Source organism: Dromaius novaehollandiae, chromosome 3 (assembly GCF_036370855.1).
Source record: "Dromaius novaehollandiae isolate bDroNov1 chromosome 3, bDroNov1.hap1, whole genome shotgun sequence".
Classification (NCBI taxonomy): domain Eukaryota; kingdom Metazoa; phylum Chordata; class Aves; order Casuariiformes; family Dromaiidae; genus Dromaius; species Dromaius novaehollandiae.
In genome coordinates, this window is record NC_088100.1 from 92,072,420 (window position 1) to 92,092,795 (window position 20,376).

General features: G+C 36.0%; 1 protein-coding gene and 1 long non-coding RNA gene across 10 annotated transcripts in view; one reads left to right on the forward strand and one right to left on the reverse strand.

Moving 5' to 3' along the window:
• The window catches only part of BIRC6 (baculoviral IAP repeat containing 6), a 197,715-nt gene that overhangs the window by 139,394 nt on the left and 37,945 nt on the right, over nucleotides 1–20,376 (forward strand). For 7 of the 9 annotated variants that reach the window (XM_026122951.2, XM_064509464.1, XM_026122955.2 and 4 more), the window contains 2 exons: nucleotides 418–582; nucleotides 2,524–2,692. In XM_026122951.2, coding sequence (XP_025978736.2) covers nucleotides 418–582; nucleotides 2,524–2,692 — 334 coding nt within the window. Of the gene's footprint in view, nucleotides 1–417; nucleotides 583–2,523; nucleotides 2,693–5,283; nucleotides 6,060–6,983; nucleotides 7,106–20,376 lie in introns of those variants that run through there. The other 2 variants (XR_010388504.1, XM_064509466.1) reach the window with 2 other exon arrangements.
• LOC112997114 (uncharacterized) lies at nucleotides 9,540–13,215 on the reverse strand. Its single transcript, XR_003262623.2, has 2 exons — nucleotides 11,738–13,215; nucleotides 9,540–10,577 (listed from the first exon to the last, which is right to left on the reverse strand). It is a non-coding gene; the product is annotated as an uncharacterized LOC112997114 (long non-coding RNA).

Below are 20,376 nucleotides of genomic sequence, written 5' to 3' on the forward strand. Positions count from 1 at the left end.
ATACTTTAAATGACATTTCTACTTCCATCCCTTTCATCTAATTATGTTCTTAAACCTGACTAGATATTACTAGTTCTGATGACAGAGCTGTATTGTTTAGCATGATACTGATTAGGTACCATTTTTATACCTACCATCATTTAAGCAATAGCAGTATTTTAAAAGAGAATAAAAATGGATTTACTGTCCTAGTCAAATTGAAAATCACTTGCAACAATTTAGTCTTCTGCCCTGTATCGGAATTCCGTGTCTATGGCAGGGGTTTCCTGTCTAAAGTATGCAATGCTACTGGATACAGATGATATCATTGTTTGTTATTAGACTGGGCTGATATTCTTTTGGAGAACAAAGGAATTTTAAAGAACTGGCTAATAAGATGAGAAATATGAAATTATGGTGACTTTATTTATTTATTAGCCACAGGTGTCAAGTACACACAACACTGCATCAACAGAAGAACAGCAGTTGTACTGGGCTAAGGGGACAGGCTTCGGAACGGGCTCCACAGCTTCAGGATGGGATGTTGAACAAGCTTTGACTAAGCAAAGGCTAGAAGAAGAGCATGTCACCTGCCTTCTACAGGTGTGTAATAATGAAGTTTTGATTAATGATTAGCACTTGAAATTTTCGGACTCAGATAACAAAAAGAGAGCCTGTACTTTTTCAGTCATCTAGCACAGTAATTGTAGTATTTTCAGCAAAAGATGGTTTACAAACTGCTGTCTACATGAAAAACGGTATAGATCACTTTCTGAGGGAGGCTGTTTTTAAAGTTCACTAGGCTGCTGCATTAAAAAGGCCTGAGTGGGTAAGCTTACATGACAGTTCTGACTAGACAATGAACCAAGAAGCATTCCAGTATATTTTTCTGGAGATGTCATACATTTCTGTAGACATAGCTGCATTCAGTCAAAAGGCCCATTAGAGAAGAAGAATGTGGAAACAGACTTTTTTTGTGTGTGCAAAATTATCTTATCTATTCATTTCTCACATATTTTTGCTCTGCTTTAAGAAAATGCCCATAGTTGTTACTGAAGTGTCCAAGAATGTGATATTATGCCAAGATAATGAAATCTCACTCAGACATACTATAAATAAAGTCCCTGTTTTGTCAGTTAAATGACAATATTAAGTCACCAGTAAACATCCACATCTTATTAAAAGTCTTATCCCTTCCAAATGCCTTATATTAAGGAGAAAAAAATCCTGCAAAAGTAGGCCTTTAAGTCCAGTTGTGAAATTCAACCAACTCCTCTTATCCTAGCCCACTATAGGGAAAATGAGGTTTTATCTAGTCATCAAAAATTGAATTGATCAAACTGTCAGCTCAAATGCATTAGCTAACCTCACTGCTGGGTTAGAGCACAAAGGAGATGAAATTCTGAAAATGCCCATGCCCTGACTGATGAAGATACCATTTTGATATAGTCAGTTATTTCAGTCATTGTAGATTATAGGACACAAGTATCATGTCCCTTGCAAAAGCATAACAAATAAAATCCTAAACAATTTTCCTAAGCAAGAAAGAGCAGAGCACCTGAGTTACTCCTGGTGAAGCTTCCAGGCAGTATTCTGTATTATGCCATGCAGAGGTTTAGCTATTAACTGTCATAAGTCATGAGGAAAGCAGGCATTTGCCTTGGGCAGTCAGCAATTGGAGGATGAAGCAGAAAACCCTTCAGCACTTTGCAGAATACATCAGTCAGGTGTACAGCACTTCCTTTATCCCTTCTCCAGAAAAGTTGTTTAGGAAAATTGTGTTGTGTGGAGAGTGCTGATAAGATACTGCAGCAGATAAATGGATAATGGGGTTAGGACAAAGAGGATGAAAGCAGAGAGAAGAGCCTAAAAAAAGGAGCATATAGCCCCTGAGATATTAAATAATACAGCCTTTCAAGCCTTGAAGTTGCTTAATTTGAGGGTATAACCACGCACATCAGCCACATGGAAGTACGGTAGGTTGTACATTTACAAAACGTGGTAAGGGCCTGTGGCTCAGCAAGAACCACCATTGGGAAGAGCAGATGAGCAAATCTGAGGTGACTCTCCCTCCCACTTTTATGCAGGAGGAGCTTGTTTGCACTTACGGAAGTAAGAGCACACACACAAGCAGTTGTTCAAAGTAGCTGTCATGCTCAGCATAAGTTGTTGTTTTATCTATATCTTGAAGTGCCATCCAAAAGTACATTACACATTTTTTAAAAAATATTTCAGTTCTCAAGAGGTGGCAAATCTCTGTTTCGAGCAACTTCAGCAGCTTTTACAAACTTTTTATTAATGGGTCTCTTGAAGTTATTCAGAATAATTAGTTATTTAATTTTATAGTCAACCAAAGTTGTAATTATATTCTAATAACTGTATAGAATTCCTTCTGAGATATCTTTGGGACTGATGAAATAAATACCAATATTGAATTAGCAAAGTAGCTAGTGAAGTATTTTGGAGTCTTCCTTAAGGAAGGAAAATCAAAGTTCTTTTGCCTAAAATAAATAAGTTTTGATTAAATTTTTTTGTATATTTCAGGTTCTTGCTAGTTACATAAATCCTGCAGGGAGTACATCAAATGGAGAGACTCAAACTAGCCATGAAGGTAGAGGGCAGAACAGCAGTGCTCTTCCATCTGTTCTCTTAGAGCTACTCAGTCAGTCTTGCCTCATTCCAGCAATGTCATCGTACCTCCGCAATGATTCAGGTAACGTACTGTTGGTCTCCTTCTAAATCAAAGTTGGCTTACATCTGTCAAATATAATAGGGAAACGGTGCAGTTTATGTAAACAGTGGATAATTTTGGCCAGTTTTTTTCCCCATTTTAGAGTTGTACTGTTGCATGGAACATTCACTTGAGTCTTAGAAAACAAAATAGTAGTGTGTGTTTGAAATACCAAATTTGTTACATGAATTTAAACTTCTGTTGTTTTAATGTCCTTTTTAAATTTTAAAATTCACTTCTTACACTTTTCAAGTTAATTTCAATAGTTTATTTCCATCTGAAAAGTTTGTATTTTAGTTCTTATGTAGACTAGAAGCTACATGGGGAGAAGGTATTTTAAACAAGACCATGATTCTTACTGAGAAGAAATATGTTAATTCTGTAAGGAAATCAAGCAAGTATGCATCTGAAGTTGGTAAATGTTGGAAGTATGAAGTTCTAGGGCAATCCTGTTTTACTGTCTGATTATTTTGAGCTGTCTGTCCCGCAGAGCTTTTTCTGCTTTGTTTAGGAAATTCACAAGTAAGCCTCTTATCCAAACTGCAAAATATTTCAAAACTGCCAGAACAACAAAGTTGCCAGGTGTTGTTTTTGTTTGTTTGTGTTTTATTAAGGAGCAATAAATGAGTGGTATGTTGTTATCATGTTTCTACTCACTGATTTTAAAACAATGATATTTTGATAGTTTTCATCCAGTACATTGCACTTTATTATGAAAAACGTTTTAGTTGTGTGAGGTAGTGTCAAGCGGTATAAATTAGGCAAATGCCTATGAAGAACTAATGGTAAACCCAGCACATTGAGTTTGTGATTATGTTCAGTTTCTCTACATGACAGACTTTTGTATGAAGTTATTGGTATGCTTTTGCGTTTTTTCCCACCCGAAAAGTGGTAGCCTGAAGTTTCTGAAGTCTGCTTTAACCTTAGGTTGGATTTTTATTTGGATACTTTGTTTGAAAATATGGATTTAATCCCTGTGTAGCAGAAGCAGAAGGGATTGTTCTAAATCTGAATAATTCAACTGGTTTTGAACCTGATTTTTGAACTTCTCCTATTGTTGGAATAATGGATATTCTGGTTGCATTACTGTAGCTTTTGGATTGCAGTTGCAAGGTGTGGTTATGTGATTTTTTTTTTTTCTTTTTGACAACAACGGTACATGGCAGAATATATTTGATCTCCAGAGGTAGGAAAAAAATCATCTACATCTAAAAATTTGCTATATAGCACTAAATAGGACAAATACTACATAGGACTACAAAAAGAACATGACTCTTCTAAGTAATCTGTGGTAACTAGGACGTTAGGTAATCTTGTGTGACGGAGTGGAACTAGTTCAAAAAGTCTTCCAAGGCCTTAAAGTAAAAATAAAAATATGAAGAATGCTTCACTTGCCAATCCACAGCTTGACATCTCTCTCTAATTTTCTAATTAATTTAGTGGTTCTATTTTGCACATAGTACAATGAGGAAAATCAACTCTGTAGCTTTCAATCCAGACTCATCATTACAGATGAAAATCTAATATAAAACAATGAAGTAAATCCTGTCTTTCTAAAAAACCTGCACAAATTCTTCTGTTACTGTGGTAGAGAGGAAATGTCATTCAAAGACTGGGCAAAAACACTCTCTTGTCTAAAGGATAAAGCTGATAGTTCTGGATTGTCACTGAATCACTGCTGTTGAAATTGCTTTCTACTGTTTCCCATGGAAAAACATATCTGACTGTACAAGCCACCTTCAACTGGGGAAGAACAATCAGGTGCTGACAGAAAAGATGAGAGATGTAGCTGATGGAGTGAACCCAAAGTTTGGCTTTCATGACCCATTTATTTTCTCAAAGTACAAGGAAAAGCAAAATCTTCAGTGGAAAATGTTCATTTTAGATATGTTTTCCTTTGTGGATTATTTTTATTTGTGAATGTTTGATTGGTGGGGGATGTTCAGAAATTGTATGTTGCATTTGTGAATTAGCAATCGGTAAAGAGTGGACAGAACAGATACTTAACTGCTTTTTCGTAAATGGATATGTAATTGTAAATATAATAGCTAAACTAGGAGCAAAACCTTGCTTTAAAGAGAAAAGTTATTACCTACTATTCAAATCCACAAAGGATGAGAGTAGATTTGTTGGGATTTAAAACTGTAAAATCTCAGAATTGTTACGCTTAAAACATTGATCCAAGCAATATCATCTTGAATGCTTCCTGATGTATTTGTTCAAAATTCTACAGCTAGAACCATAATTAACAAGGTACTGCTGGATTAAAAAAAAAAAAAAAAAAAAAAAAAACTCTGCAGGTCTTATCAGTCAGGTTTGTTTTGAAGACTTAATGGGATACCTGTATGCGAGGGAAATTTGTAAAAAGGCATGACTTCGGGAGAGAATATTGTCTTCCCTTCATGAATATTCGAGTCAGATGTGTTTAGCTTTAAATGAGTCCCTGAATATAGTTTGTCTTAGTAATGGCCAGGCAAAATTCCAGTGCGGTAATTACTGTTTAGTTCAGAGGCAGACAGATAATTCTCATGTTAATGAGTTTGAGTTGCTGGGGTTCTCTGTCTCCCTTGCAGACTGTCAGGAGACGTGGCTAGCAGAGAGCCCAGCTGTTGCAAACGAGGCAAAGGTTGAAGCTTTGGAACGAAGCTCTGCTACAATGCTCAAGGACTGAAGAGTTCACTTAAACAGTGTGTTCTTCTCCAGAGTATTTGTATTTTATAGTTAAAGCATTGCAGATGTGGAAGCCACTCCGCACCTCACCCGCAACCTTGATGGCCAATACAATGTAGTTGAACAGACTTGATTCTTTCATGTTAGACCTCCTGGTTTTATTTCAAGCGTCCCTACTTTGAATAGCTGTCTCCCCTCCGATAGAGCTGAATACCTACACAGTAGGAGTAGGAAAAGGAACAGCATTAGTAATCAATCTCATGTACACAAAGTCTTCTAGTTTTCAGACCAGTTTATCTTCTGTTATCAAAAAGTGCTTTCCTGAGGAAAGAAGCAAGTAACTGCATCTTCCTGTGACATGCTGGCCTGAAAAATGAGGACACTGCATGCAGAGTACTAACAGAGTGTTCCCAGTTCTGGCATCCCATCAGGAACAAGCTGTACTGAGCAAAATACTGACAGAAAGCAGCAGTTTTCAACAACTCTGTAACTTGCTCCGACTTGAATGGCAGTTAGGAGGACCAGTTAAAGTTTACCCTTAGGCTGGAGCTATTTTTGAACCAGGTTTTAGGTTTTGCTGTAAGCTATTGCAGTGGCAATGATCTCCATACTATCTGCATATGGATAAAATTATGCAGGAAGACTTTCTATAAAGAAATAAAATATGCACTTAAAATGCTGGGTTTGCTGTGTCACTTTATTGCACAGTGGAGTGAGACCACTGAGATGATACAAGATAGATACTACATCTTTTGATATTGATGAGAATTTTGTATTTTGTTTACATAGGTTCAGTTAGCTACAGGTATGATGCATCTTGCTTGCAAAGTCATTTTGGCAAAATTTTTGAACAAGTCCAATATAAGTATGTAAAATTGGCCTCTGTCACAGTTAGAAATTTATCTAGGATTTTTTTTATTGCATAAGTATGTTTTGACATCCCTGATGAACTTGCCTCGAATATACATGGACTTGCTCTAAAGATTGTTCTAAATAAAAGGAATATTGATCAGATGAAGATCACTTACATATTTAATCATTTAGAAACCTCACCTTGAAGTAGATCTTCACAAACCAAGCAGATTGCTCAGTCACATTCTGCAGCTTGCTCTGCACCAGAGCAAGGTGATTGTGAAGTCCTTGAGAACTGTGAACTGACCACTTTCATTAATTTCCTTAATTGCTTTTTTTCTTGTAGGGAAGGAAAGTTTATCTCTCTATGAAGGATTTTCCCTTCATATGCAAGATAGATCATAGCTTTATGCACAAGGAGCAACAGCTGCTGTGATCCTCACCTTGTTTCTTGATTCTTTCCTTCTCCCTCTTCACCCCCACAGTGTTTAAATTCCATATGTTATCATGGAATTACTGTGCCTTTTATTTGCTTTTAATTTATAAATGAAAAAAGTCTGTCTTTGTAACATGGTGAGATTTTTAATTACGATTTTATTCCTAAGGACTTAATTCATGTTTACATTTGTACAATTGATGTTGTTCGTAAGTTTTGTGTCATAGAACATCTAGCATGTATTCAATACTGAGCACTTACATTTCACACCAAAAGCTGTCATGTAAAACCTTTTTACTCTTGTCTCGTATACAGCACCTTTCATTTGAAAGAGTCAGCTTCTAATATCTCCATCAAATATGTGAACATTTCTCTCCATGAACAAAATGCTCAACAGTAGAATTTGCACCATGCAGCAAGAGGTTCCCAGCAAACAGGTGACCATTGGATTCTAACTGGTGTATAGTTGTGTAGGAGGTTTAGGTTTTGCTATTGTAAGAGTAATTTGACTTAAGTTTATGAAGACTAATACCAGCTAGTAGTTACAAGTGGGAGAGAAGAAAGAAGTGGTAGTAGTAGTAGTCTTTGTGGCTAACTATCTGCATAGAGAAAAGGCAGTGGGAAGGGGACATGAAATAGAAGGAAAATCAAATGTCATTTAGGACAGGTGACTATTTATTTTTGTTATAGACTTTGACAATAGAAAGCCCAGTGAAGTTGGGACTTCTCAGTAACACCATAGTACTAGGTAGATCCTTCTTGTTTTAAAATGTAGTCATACTGGCTTGTCTCTAAACTAGTATTTGGCAAACCCTGAGATGACTTACCCTTGCTTGGAGCCGAAGAGTGAGAAAGACATGGTACCGTCTCTTGGAAGACAGGATGTGTAGCAAGCTGCAGAATTCTGCCCGAATACTCTTTGCTTGACTTCCTGGGCTTACTGGAAGCAAGTGATACCGTGCTTTTTGCTGGGATTTTCTTGCAGCCCTTTCTTTCCATGCTCCCCTCTTAGGTCTCTAACCATCCAACCTTTCTTATTTAGTGCTTTTTTTTAGTGCAGTATTTTATTTTCTTAATAAGAGATGCTGTATTTCCTTTCAGTGGAATGAGTTGAACATAATTTTAATGTCCAGTACACTTCTGTAAATAGTTACCCTTTATTTTCTGTGTGAGGGTTTTACTAAAAGGATTCTGTTTACTGACCATCTTGTTCCAATTTAATAGTCCAATATTTGCTTTTTCATAGTTTGTCAAGTAGTGTAGCATCTTGGATCTGTGGATTCATTAATTGTTGGGCTGTTTCATACTGATACAAAGTACCTCATTGTGAATGGTAGTCTTAATTTAGTAAGTATGTACTATGGAGCAGTGTTTGAAGGTGAACATACTGTGTTCTTTTTCCTGCCTGTTTTGGAATACCTTCATTGGTTGAGGCTTTGTCTGTTGAAAAAATCTTGCTTTTCAGGCCTCCATTCTCCACCTCAGAGCTTTGAACTGTGCTGGATTTCCTGCTGATGTTAATTTAGGGTATTTATTTCTCCTAATCATAATTATTCTGAAGGCATGATATGGTGTTGCTTCACTTTTTGTGAAGTAGCCCAGTTCTACTGTACTGAATAGACTTAAGTATTTTAGGAGGCTTTTGTTCCCTTATGGCTCTTTGAACACTGAGTTCATTCAACTGAAAAAAAGAGTTGTGAAAAAGACTCCTGAAGCTAAGAGCACTACATCTTTATCCATCCATTGCTGAAGGTATGAAGGAACTACTGCAGTGTAAATGTTGAACCCTCATGAAATTCTGCTTTCCCCAGACTTGTCTTTTACTGTACCTAATTAAGAAGTAGTTGCTGTTTAGATTTGAGAGAGAGGGAGAGAGGAGGAGAAGAAGAGAGAGGGACAGCGAGAGATGAGTATGGATACTCCAGTATTACCTGTTATTAGAGGATATCAGACTTCCCTTTTGAAACAAAATTTAGATCATATGCCAGGGCAGTCTCTAATGATAATATTACCCTATAATTTTCTTCAGTGAAAGCCAGTACTGTCTGTGAAATTAGAAGTACAGTGGCAGCTTAGGTAGGCAGCAAATAATTAACCAAATTAAAAATTTGACTAGTTTCCATAAATGTTAATGAAGTCATTCTCTGGTAAAAGAATGATATTGGACCTCTGCCACAGTTAGTTATAACTTTGGAAATGCAATTTATGTTTTACTGCTGAAGTGTTTACAAGAAAAGGTGCAGTATCTCACTCCAGTGCTGGCATACTAGTTGATTCACAGTTCAGAGGAGAAGAGTACTATGCGTTGAAATGACATGAAATAAAAGTGCTTATTTTATTTTATAAATTTGACAAGCTTTTGATAACTGAAGATAAATTGAGCTGATTTTCAGAGTGGAGTTTCTCCATTGTTCCTCTGTGGCACTTTTAATCTTAAGGATGGTATTTATTTAAATTAATGTTTCTTTTTTTCCCTCTAATATTTTCTACTATGTTTTTAATCCTATGCTCTCAAAGTAGCTTTTCTAATAGAAGAAAAATGTGGATGCAGTCATGTATACAGAAACTTGTCTTAGCTCACACAGTCTGCAGCCTTGGATCAAATTCAAAGGCATGCATTTGTTTAAATTAAAACAGTTAAATAGTCTAATCAATTTTAATAGTCTAATTGCATGTTCTATGAAGTATATAGGAGAGTTGCATGTCTAGGCCTAAATCATAAACACTACAAAAGGGAAAAATGTGTTCAGGACCTGGTCCAGAGATAATAAACTCTTCTGGGCAAAGATATAAGGACTGTTTTAAATACAACACAGTGAATTTTTGTGTAATATGTTTTATTTTACTTGAAAATAAGCATCAGGATAAAAACATGAAAATTGTATTTGATTGAAGTTACACACATCTAATATGGAAGATGTAGCTTAAGATCTTTTCCTTTGGAGAACGTGTTAGTGTGCCATTGTAATTTTTAATAATTCTTAAAAGTACTAAAACTATTTTTTATTTTTCACACCACTTTCAAAGGATTTTTAATTAGAAAAGCACATCATTATTATAGCATTATGATTTCAATTACAGATTCAGTAAAGGCAAGAATATATAACCTTTTTCAGCTTGCTACCAGACTAACAAATGCTGCAGAATATATTCAAGAGTTAAAATTTTATTTATAGTATTACAATTTTTTGGTATAACAGTGTTTCTGTTTCCACACTTACTATAGATTTGTGTAAATTGTAAGCCTGTATTGTAGTGATCTAAAAATTCTTTTCTCTGTTTTATGGTCTCAGATATACACTCATTACACAAAACTATAGAAAGCATCATGGGGCTTTATATATATATTTATTTATATATTTATCTAATTCATCTCTTTTTATGTTGTGATTGTTTTCAGTGTTTGTCTGCTTACATTTCTTGTCTTGCATGTTCGCTGGCAATAAAACAGTGCCATCTGTGTTTTCACTATTTGGGTTTCATCTGTTATCAGTGTGAAGCTGAATATTGTCTGCCTTCATTTACATAATTTAGCACCCTAACTGGGCTCACAGATATATTTAGCAGTCTTTGATGTGGTGCCCCTAGCCAGCTACTTTGCTCTGGAATGTGTTTGATAATCTTTTCTGACTGTAATTTTTCTTTAAATTTAGAAATGATTCTTACTATCGCTGGTCTTAGTACTGTATGCGCTACAATTGATGTTCAAAAATGTCATCAAAGTGTAGTGTAGATGTACACAAAAACAATAACAAATAAATTGAGCACAGTTCCAATAATCCCAAGCAGTGCTAAAATAGATTCTTCTTTTTCCTCCTTCTCCTCTTGCCTTCTTACATCTTCCAGTGTTGTGATGGCAGAGGTTCCCATTTTTTCTGCAAATATCTTCACTAGTATTCTGGCAGCTAGCTAGAAGAAAGAAAGCAAATGGTAAATCTGGTCTGACAAGCATGCAGCTTTGATCGTCTTTTTCAAAAACAATTCTGTACTTTACAAAAGGTTTCTTAATGCTATGCTTATTGAGTTGTATTCATCTTGGGGTTTTTTTTGTTTGTTTGTTTGTTTTTTTCTGGTATGAATTATATCCATGTTAAGTGATTGTTCTGTAGCTACAGATTTGGTACAAAGAGTGAGAAATGATTCCAGGTTGATGCTTCAAGCCATTTAATACACTTTATTATAATAGATATTTAAAGTTTTGCATTTTTTAGTTAATTTGTTTCCTTATGAAACAGCGAATTGATGAAAGCAGGTATCTGGGCATTATCAAATACTCTGAAATGCCTGGAGAAATTATGTGAATTTTTAGCTGTTAATTATTTAACTGTAACAGTAAAATACGAGTTGAAAATATTCATGTCTGCTGGTTTTTAATGTTGAAAATATGCCTCCTTAATACAATATTACAGTCATTTTTTTGACCAGTGAGCCGTAAGTAGGCAATTGCAGGTGAGATCTGTTCCTTTTACTTGTTTAATAAATCAGCTTTTGGACATCTGTGCAACAGTAAACATTGAACAGAAAATGTCTGTCTCTTCAAATATAAAGGTGGTCTTATTATTGCAGTATGTCAAAGGACAGTAGTGCTTTCATAAAAATAATAATTTGTGCAATATAAGGACTCGAGATAGATATTTACAAATATGCATATGATTTCTTTCCCTTTTTTTTGTAGAAGTAAGGTTGACAGGTAGTCTCTAGTACTTAGCTGCTCTTGTGGTCTTAATTTACAGTCATATATCCTCTAGAAACACATTCCCAGAAAAATTCTGTTCTCTGGTTTACATGCTGTTATTGTGTATAATCTGCTATTTTAGCCTTATTGATCAGAAATTTCTAATTTTAAAATAAAATTTGATTGGACTTTTTACTAGTCCAGATAACTTCAATTTACTGAAGATTTGCACTCAGATTTTATAGTGCAATAGCATTTTTGTCTCTTGGCAAACATCTTTAATCACTGAAGATAAACGTATTTCTATTGTGAGTCTAATTAAAGACATCAGCTCATGGCATATTTTACACAAAGGTTTAAAAAAAAAAAAGAGAGAGACAGACATGTTTCTTACCCTACATTGCATCAGGAATAAAATGTCATCAGACATGCTTCTTAGTCGTCAATTCAGTGGCAAACCAGGCTGTTATCTTCATGAAGGGGCTGCTCTCCTCATTCAGACAGACCAGATAGGAGCATGAACAATTTCTTGATAGAGAAGTTTAACAGTGCAGCTAATAACGTTACAGAATCTTCCAAATGACTGGCCACATCTCTCAGTAATCCACTAAAGTCAAGTGTAGTCAGAAAACAGAAAAAACCCTTTCTGATAATGATCCTCACTGTTGACTAATTCTCACCAAAACTGAGGACTTTTTTTCTCAGCTGATGCAGAGCAACCAAATACCTGCCGTTTGGTTTTGCCTTAAAAAAATACAAACACTTCCTGTTTTTATTGAATTATATTTAGCTATTTATTAAGACTGTACTTCAAAAAATGAACAGCCTTTGATTTACTCTGTGGCAGCCGTCTGAAAAGGCTTTCTCACGTTGACATGCTGTAATGCCAAATGCAGTGCACTACGTGCAGTCGCACGCTGTCATTTTAGTCCAGATTGAAAAAGGATGAAAAGAAGTCTGTTTTATTGGCAATAGTGTAAACGCTGTCACGCACCTGCATTCAGAGCCTCCGAAAATAATTCCGAGGTATTCTTCAGAGCATTGCATAACTTAGCCAGTCAAATCTGAGCAGAGGAATGACAGTGGCTTTACTTGCACACTGTGGTGAGCTGTGACATTGATTAAACATGCACTTGGCACTTGCTGAATAAAGAAGGAGCTATGAGCCACCCTTGCAGACACTGGGTTGCATAACAATGTGCGATGGCTCTGCTGTTTCATTGTCAGGCCAGGCACATTTTAATCCTGTAACAACAGCGGAAGTGTGTGGTGTAAAGAGGAGTAGAGTTAACTGTACTTCGGGGTTTTCTGATGAGGTGCTGCATGACAAATAGTGACATTAAGGCATTCAAGCTGAAACAGTGTTTCTGCCTTTTGTCTTTTTATGCTTTGTTTGACAGGCAATTGTTTCTACAGGAAATACTACTTCTAAAGCTTTTTCTCTTTTTATTCACCACCTAAAGAATGCAGGTTAGTGTGTAATTCGTGAAAACACAGATTTACAGAAAAATATTCCTGTTCCGATTTCATAGGAAGCAGTAACTGGAATTCTTCCTAGGTGAATTAGAGAGGTATATTTTGCCTGTCACCTGCCCTGTTTTGGGGGGAGGGAGGGTGTTCTAAAGTCTCTTCTTCTCCCCAATCTCTTCAGATAAAAATCCACAATTTTAACAACCTCTCTAAGTAGTTGTGTTTCAAATCCATTTTATTCAGTCACTGTGTTGTATAAAGGGTGGGGGTATAATGTGTGTTTTTATTGGTATAGCATAGCTCCTTGATATGAAGGCAAATAATTTTTACCTGTATTGTTATTGTTCATTGAAAAGTGTATTTAAAAGAATACTTACAAAATCAAACACTTTTGAATTTCCAAAAGCTTATGCGTAGGAAAAATCATATTTATATTGAATTCAAGCAGTAAGAATGTAACTGGAAACCTTGATCAATTTCCGGAACAGGGTGTGTTAGAAATTGAGGCGTTATTTGAAATGCAGTCTCCAATAGTTTTTGTGGGAGTTTTTAAAGAAAGCAAAAGAAAGTAAATCATTGCTTTAAATACTTTCATCTTCAAATCAATTTATTCACACATTAAATATTTTCAGTATTCTTCTAAAGTGTTTAAGTTAAATTTGTTTTCTTAGTAGATGGACAACATTTCATATTTTGCATGCTTTTTTTTTTAAAAAAAAAAAGGTAAATACCATGTTTACAGCACAGTAAATTGAATGGTGTTTCCCTTTATTTTGTCCTTTATTCTGAAAGTAATGATGCCTTGATGAAATTCTTTGTCTTTAGAAGAAAAAGTAATTAGTTTAGATCTCTGGCATATCTCCCTTAAAAATGTCTTCTAATATATGTGTATAGACTTTCCTTTATATTTTTTTATTCCAAAAAGACTGCTACAACTTCAGTTGTTCTTCAGTTGTTTTCTTTTTGTGCATCTTAAATGTATTTCTGTATCAGTCTGGATCCATGTAGAGCTATTAAGATGGGATGGGGGAGCAAGAGGACTACCTGTGTAGTCTAATCATTCATATTGCTGAGGGTATCTAACAATAATGTAGTCTTCAAGCCCTTGTATTGCATTAATCCTCATATGTTAGAAACTGTTTTCCTTATAAAAGGAGAGAAATAGTTTGATATGCATCTTTAAATAAAGATTAATGAGGTATTTGGAAGATAAGAATCTGATACTTTGTCAAGTTAACACAATCTGGTATGAAAGGATTCAAGGTCAGCAGAATTTCTTGAGATATTTTGAAGTATAAACGGTGACAGTAAATTCATCAGCACCACCAGCTAATCAAGTGGTATCCACCAAGACCAGCAAATGACTCTCAAACGGTTTCTTAGTGTGGTTATTGCCATGACTGAGCTCTCATAGCAGCCTTCTGTTTTAATAGTTGTGGGGACCTGAGGAGGCAGTGCCTAACGCAAACGGTGCAACCAGCAAAGTTCTCTGGGCTCCCTCTGTGCTCAGTGGAGGGACCAGCAGCTCCAATGGCCCAGGATTCAGATCCAGCATTTAGCGTGGACCTCGGTTCCACAGCATTTCTCCCTCCCTGTCCTTCCACTGTATTGCTGTGCACATCTGCTGCACGGACGTGCAGTGAATTGGTTTGGAAAAGAGACTCGGGTAAAATAAACAGCTGATGCAGACAGGAGCAAGAGGAAAGGGACACTAGCTGCTTAAGCTGTTAGTACTGTCAAAGAGTTGCTGTGTGAAAAAAGATTGGCAGGTTTAACATTTCTTGGTTATAGTGGAAACTTAAGGAGTTTAACCTAGTTTGGTGAAAGCTGGTATTTATGAATATTTTCGTTATGGCTACGATACATCCCCAATATGACTGAAGTGAGTAATTTGGAAAGAACTTGATTTATGCATAATATTTGATATTTGGAAAGGTGAGGAAATATTTTATATTTGCATAAAATAACATCAGAGTCTGGAATTGCATTTTGTGTGAGCCAGTAGTAAAAAAAAAAAAAAAAAATCTATTTTGGGATGGACAAGGTAGGTGGCTATATATGTTTTTGGGTTTGGACATTAGTATCCAGAAATGTTCTAAATTTAATTCTGTTGCTGCCATCAAGGCAAAGCTTTTAAGCACTTAGTAAGACTTTGGCAATTCATTGGCACCTGACTTATGTAGCATCCCAAGGGCACAGTAAATTGTGTTGATTAGAGGTCATTGTATTCATTATGGCTGATGTTTGAGCATTTCTACTGCATGGGAATAGATCTTAGGCAATATAAATGTATAAATGTCATATTTTAAAGGTCTTCATACTTCCAGAGGGAGTTGCCAGGCTGTCTTGTAAAGAATCGGTGGTATAAATGCATAGTAGTACAGCATTGATCCTTAGATGATCATTATCCTGCTATATGCTACTGCTTTGAGTACTACATTACAACTGTAACATCACATTTACAAAAGTATGAAATTCTGTTAAACAAGGTGTAAGTTTTCTTTTCTTTTCACATATATTTTTATGGATTAATATAATTTTGTGTATTTTGAATAAGATGTCTTGCACCTGTAGATAGTAAATGCTCTGAAAAAGACTGCATGAAGTTTGCAAGTTAAAGCAGAATGTAAGGAAAGATATGAAGGAAAAAAGTGGAAAGAAAAGCTTAAAAGAGCTGTCTAGACTTGAAAACCTATTTAGGATAAAACGCTGTAATGAAATCCAAAAGACTGTTCATACATCATTTGTCAGTGAAGATGGTTTTCCCTTCTAATTGTTCTGCATTTTCTGTAAGATGGATTTTCTGTAAGAAATGTAGTAGCAAATGCATCCTGTAAGTGTTCTATGAATTATCTTGTTTTCTTCTTTGATGGGCTCAAGGAACTTCTCTTTATCAGATCTGACAATTTTTCAGTCTAAATTATAGAATAACAGAGCAAGGCTATGTCTGCTGAGAGATGCAGTAGCATGCATGAATTGAGATGAACTAGCTGGCTTAGCCTGAGCAAGAGGGTGTGGATATCCATGCTCCTTCCTCCTCCTTGCACCCCAGTTTGTGGTGGTGGTTTTTTTTTTTTTTTTTTTTTTTGCTTCTGAGAGCTAAAAAGAGCTACTGTTTTGTTTCTGGGGCCTGGTAGCCGATTTTTTATGGCAGAGAAGGCATGGGATGACTCTCAGTCAATAGTAAGGGGCACAGTCAATTTGAGCCAGCTTTTGGAGTCTTTATTTATTCCTATATTGAGAAAAGAGGAAGAATTCAGATCTGTGAAAGAAGGATCCCAAGCTAAAAGCATCCTTCAGCAGCAGCAGCGTAATTACCTTTAGATTTCTTAACATTCTCACTCACTCCTCCTTCATGTGTTTCCCCTCAGCATTGAAATTGATGTTTTTGACACTTCAACTATGTAACTAGTAATTTTCCTGCTGATTAAAGAGCTGCAAAGCCTTTTGGCTATTGTCTGGTTTGTCTGGTTTTGTAACTTAATTACTGATCCAGAATATCCTTGGAAAAATCCAGGATTCTCTCAGAACTAGTCTCAGAAATTCCTCTAGTTTGTTCCAACTTGTCAGTCTTCACTCACCAGAAATTTATCTGCTTGAGTCTCTTGCATATGCTTTAAAATAGCTCTATATTTAGAAATCAATTAGAGCTTTATAAATGCCACTTAAAATAGTTTGACCTTGGGAGTAATGGAGTAATACCAGTTCTTGTGCTACACCCTTCTTGGCATCAGCGTCTCTGAGCACCAGTCAAGATCACCACTGCTTTATTAGCCATAAATATGGTCAGAATGCATGCCATTATTTTATCAAGAAATGTGGCAGCTGTATGACAGTTGAGCAGCAGTTTGGGGAAAAAACTGAGCCAACCTGCCTGTGGAGAGTGTAGCAGTGACATATCCCATTTTGGTTTAAAGACAACTATTTTAATAGCTCTCCTGATGAACTGAATAAACTCAGGAGATGACAATGATGCATATCCGTGAACTAGAGGTTGGGTTTCAGCCCCAGCTGTGTTTGACTTGGATGTGGTGGAATGGAAAGGTGGAAAAAAGATTTTTTTTTCCCTCTTTCTGCCTGTCTTTACTCTTCTTCAGTCTACAGTCTCACATAGGACATGGAGCAGCCTTTGTTTGCCCTCCTTCACTGGCACCAAAAAGAATCTCTTGTATGGGTACTGTACCTTTAAAGAGCGATCAGTAACAAAGTATCAAATCAGCAACAAGGTTTCAAATTATTGAGCTGTTCTGTTCATAAATTTTCTTGCATTAGGGGATTCTGTTAACCGAATTTTGGATTCCTTACTGGGCAAGCAAAGGGAAGCAGAGTAGTGAGAATTGATCCTAGTCTCTCCAAGAACAGTACTAAAACAAGTTCTGCTTTCTCCAAGGCACTTGAAGCATGCTTCTCTTGTGAGAAAGAACAAACATTGTCCCTATGAGTTCCCAGGTGACTGCTCTTAAAAAAATAAGTAAAATACCCCCCCAAAAAATAAAAATTACCAGCATTTTGCTGTGTTTTACCAAATCTGTTCCCTCTGATTTGTCATCTCTTGAAAGTAGTTTTGGAACAAAAGTGTGAAATTCTTGCATTCCATGAAGTCTCTAACTTTGTGTTGCAAAAAGGTATGGATATATATGTATAAATTTATATTTTCAAATAATTTAAGGTATCAGACTGTTTCCTGGTAGATAGTGCAGTGAAGTAGAATTTGATTAATGGAAATTTTGAAAATGTCAAAGCTGATTATCCATTTAAGCAGTTAATAATGTCAAAAACTTATGAATGAAAAATTGTAAATTTGTATTCTAACTGTGCAGTGTTGCAGGAAGTCGTTATTGTAACTTAAAGGGAGTAATTATGACGTATGTAGTAAACATCATGGAATTGAGATCTTTGAGAATTAAAAACTTAAGAGTTACCTGGAACAAAATATCTTGGATAGATTGATTTGGTTGGTAATTGGGTAACAGATTACATGTCAGATAAGGTATTTGCAGATATTTCTTTTAAAGACTAAAGTTTCTTTATTTCAAAGAGCGAATGCAAATTTTTTTCATGGAATCATTATTTAGCAAAGATTACTGAAAGGTGATAACCTCCGCCCCAATCTTTATCCGTTTGTGTACTGCACAGTTTTAGGTGGCATTTAAACACAAAGCCATTAACAGGAGAGATCTTCATTGCTTGAAACAACTGGTGGTGGCTTTTGCTGCTGCATGTACAGAGCATACTTCAGACTAAGCTGCAGCCTCTGACCCTACTCACTTCCTGATCACAGTGAATTAAAGTACACTTTAGATTTTTCATAGGGAAGAGGATTTTGTGGGGAAGATAATCAGGAGATTTTCAGGTGAGAAACGGGAGGGATAAAGGCTGTATTTCTCTGGGGCTTCTCCCATCTCCTGTTCTTCCTTCTGCTGCCCACCCATGTCGTCTTTGTCCTGTGCACTTCTGCAGAGTACTTCTCAGAAAAACAGTTGTTTGGAATACAGAACTGGTGGGTTTTTTGTTTTTTGTTTTTTTTAATAAGCCTTAAATTACATCTCATGCTTTTTTCTTCTTTCTTTTTTTTTCCCCAAATGATGAGTAACCACCTGAAGGGCAGTCTTGAAAGCACAAGTAAGCAAGGCTTCTTTCTCATCTGGAGACCAGTATAAAATTCTGGACTTCACTGATTACAAGATTGTATGACTGCCTTGAGAGCATGCGTATCAGACTGCTTATGTATCTGTGCCTGCCTGCCAAGAACTTATAATTTTTTGCTATCCCATTTTGCATCTGCTTAAGCATTGCTCTTGTGGTACTGACTTGAGGTACACCTTCCTGACAGACCTTGATGCCATTATCTTGTAGGTGTGCTCACATGTAATAAGTTTGCTGTAGAGCACAGTAACTGCATGTACTTTCATTCAGTAGTAATCTTGGTGTCCTTTGTTGATGGTCTAAGTAAAATAGGAGGCCTGAGTTTTGGGCTTTTTCCACCTGCTGAAATAATAGTTTAAATGAATGTAATTCTTCGTTATCTAATTTTGAGTTCCCATGTCTATTTCTGCAGCATGTGCTATAAAATGGCAGATTTCTATCTTATTTTCAATTCTCATTTTATTCTAAAATAATAGTGACTGTTTTATGGGCTGGAAGGGAAAAAGCTCAGACTGAAGAACTTTTCAATGTGGCTGCCTGCCCATGCCCCTTCCAAAAACTGTGAAATCTCTCCCGGTGCTGAGATGATCAAAGCAAGATTAACTTCCTTGAAAATCCTGATATAAGTTCTTGGAGCAATGATAGCTTTCTTTTCATCATTTGTGGCATGCCGGCACTTGAGAATTGACCTCAGTAATCTTGTTTAACTTCACAATTCAGGGGTTCAAAAGCAGGTGTATACGTATTTTGTGTTCTACTAGCAAGCTTAGAATATCCCACTCTGAGCTTCTAGTAAACGAATAGACCAAGAAATACACTCCCTGTGTAAATTTAGGAATTTAATCACATCAGGATGCAAACACACAACATGGGGTGATAGGGAAGCTTGGAAGTTTTTTTTTTTCTTGCAAGGAAAGTTTTGTGCACAGAATATTTAAATAACTTTATGTAACTTTTCATCTACTAAAAATATTTCTTATTTTCTTGGTTAAGTGGAAGCTTAATTTGGCACTTCTAGCTTACGTTTAATATTAAATTTATTTAATTACATCTACTTCAAGTAGAAAGTATTGGTCTTTTTTATTTTATTAAATGCCACAGTAAGGAGATGTATTAATGACTTTTTTTTTGTCCTCTGACCAGACAAGAAACTATTTCAGATCCTTTTGTCATGCGCTCTGTGAATTCCTTTTTCTTCTTTTTCTTCTTTTTTTTTTTCCTTAGTATCATATGTTTATTGGATAATATAAGGCTATGCTATAGCTTTATATTGACAGTTAATACATGTTTGCTTACGCTTGTTTTCTTGATTTGGATACAAACATCTTCTGAATATAGTTTTAGACTCTAATTTGCTTTTCTTTATATTACATTGGTTTAAAAGAGCTGATATGGTATAAAACTAGCAATCACTGGGAGGAGAGATTCTGAAAAGGTGCAGTGGGGTTGGATTGTGTCACAGTATGAGCTTCCTCTGTGCTGTACTCTGTTCATATCCCTTCTATGCTGATGCCCACAGGATCATTTGAAAACAAACACTGATTATAGAATGCTGCTTTTTTCCGGTAGTGCTTCTTAAATTCCGCCCCCCGCCCATGTTAGATGGCTCTGTGTAGACTCCAAGAAGCATTCCTTTCATCTGTTATGTGAGCTGGTGTTCTTCCTTTCTCTTCAAAACACATTAAATTGTCTGTTTACTCAACTGTACCAAGCTGCCTTAATAAAATAGTGCCACCTGTTTTTCCTGACAAAGGTTTCTCTGGATTCACAGAGGTATTTGTGACAAGTTTTTAATTAAGTGGTTTTGTTCAGCTTTAGTCATAAACAAAACTTTCCTAAAAAAAACCTAATCTCACCAAAATCGAATATTCTTTAAAAATAGATGAACCACTAATAGTTAAGAACGATGGGTCTGCT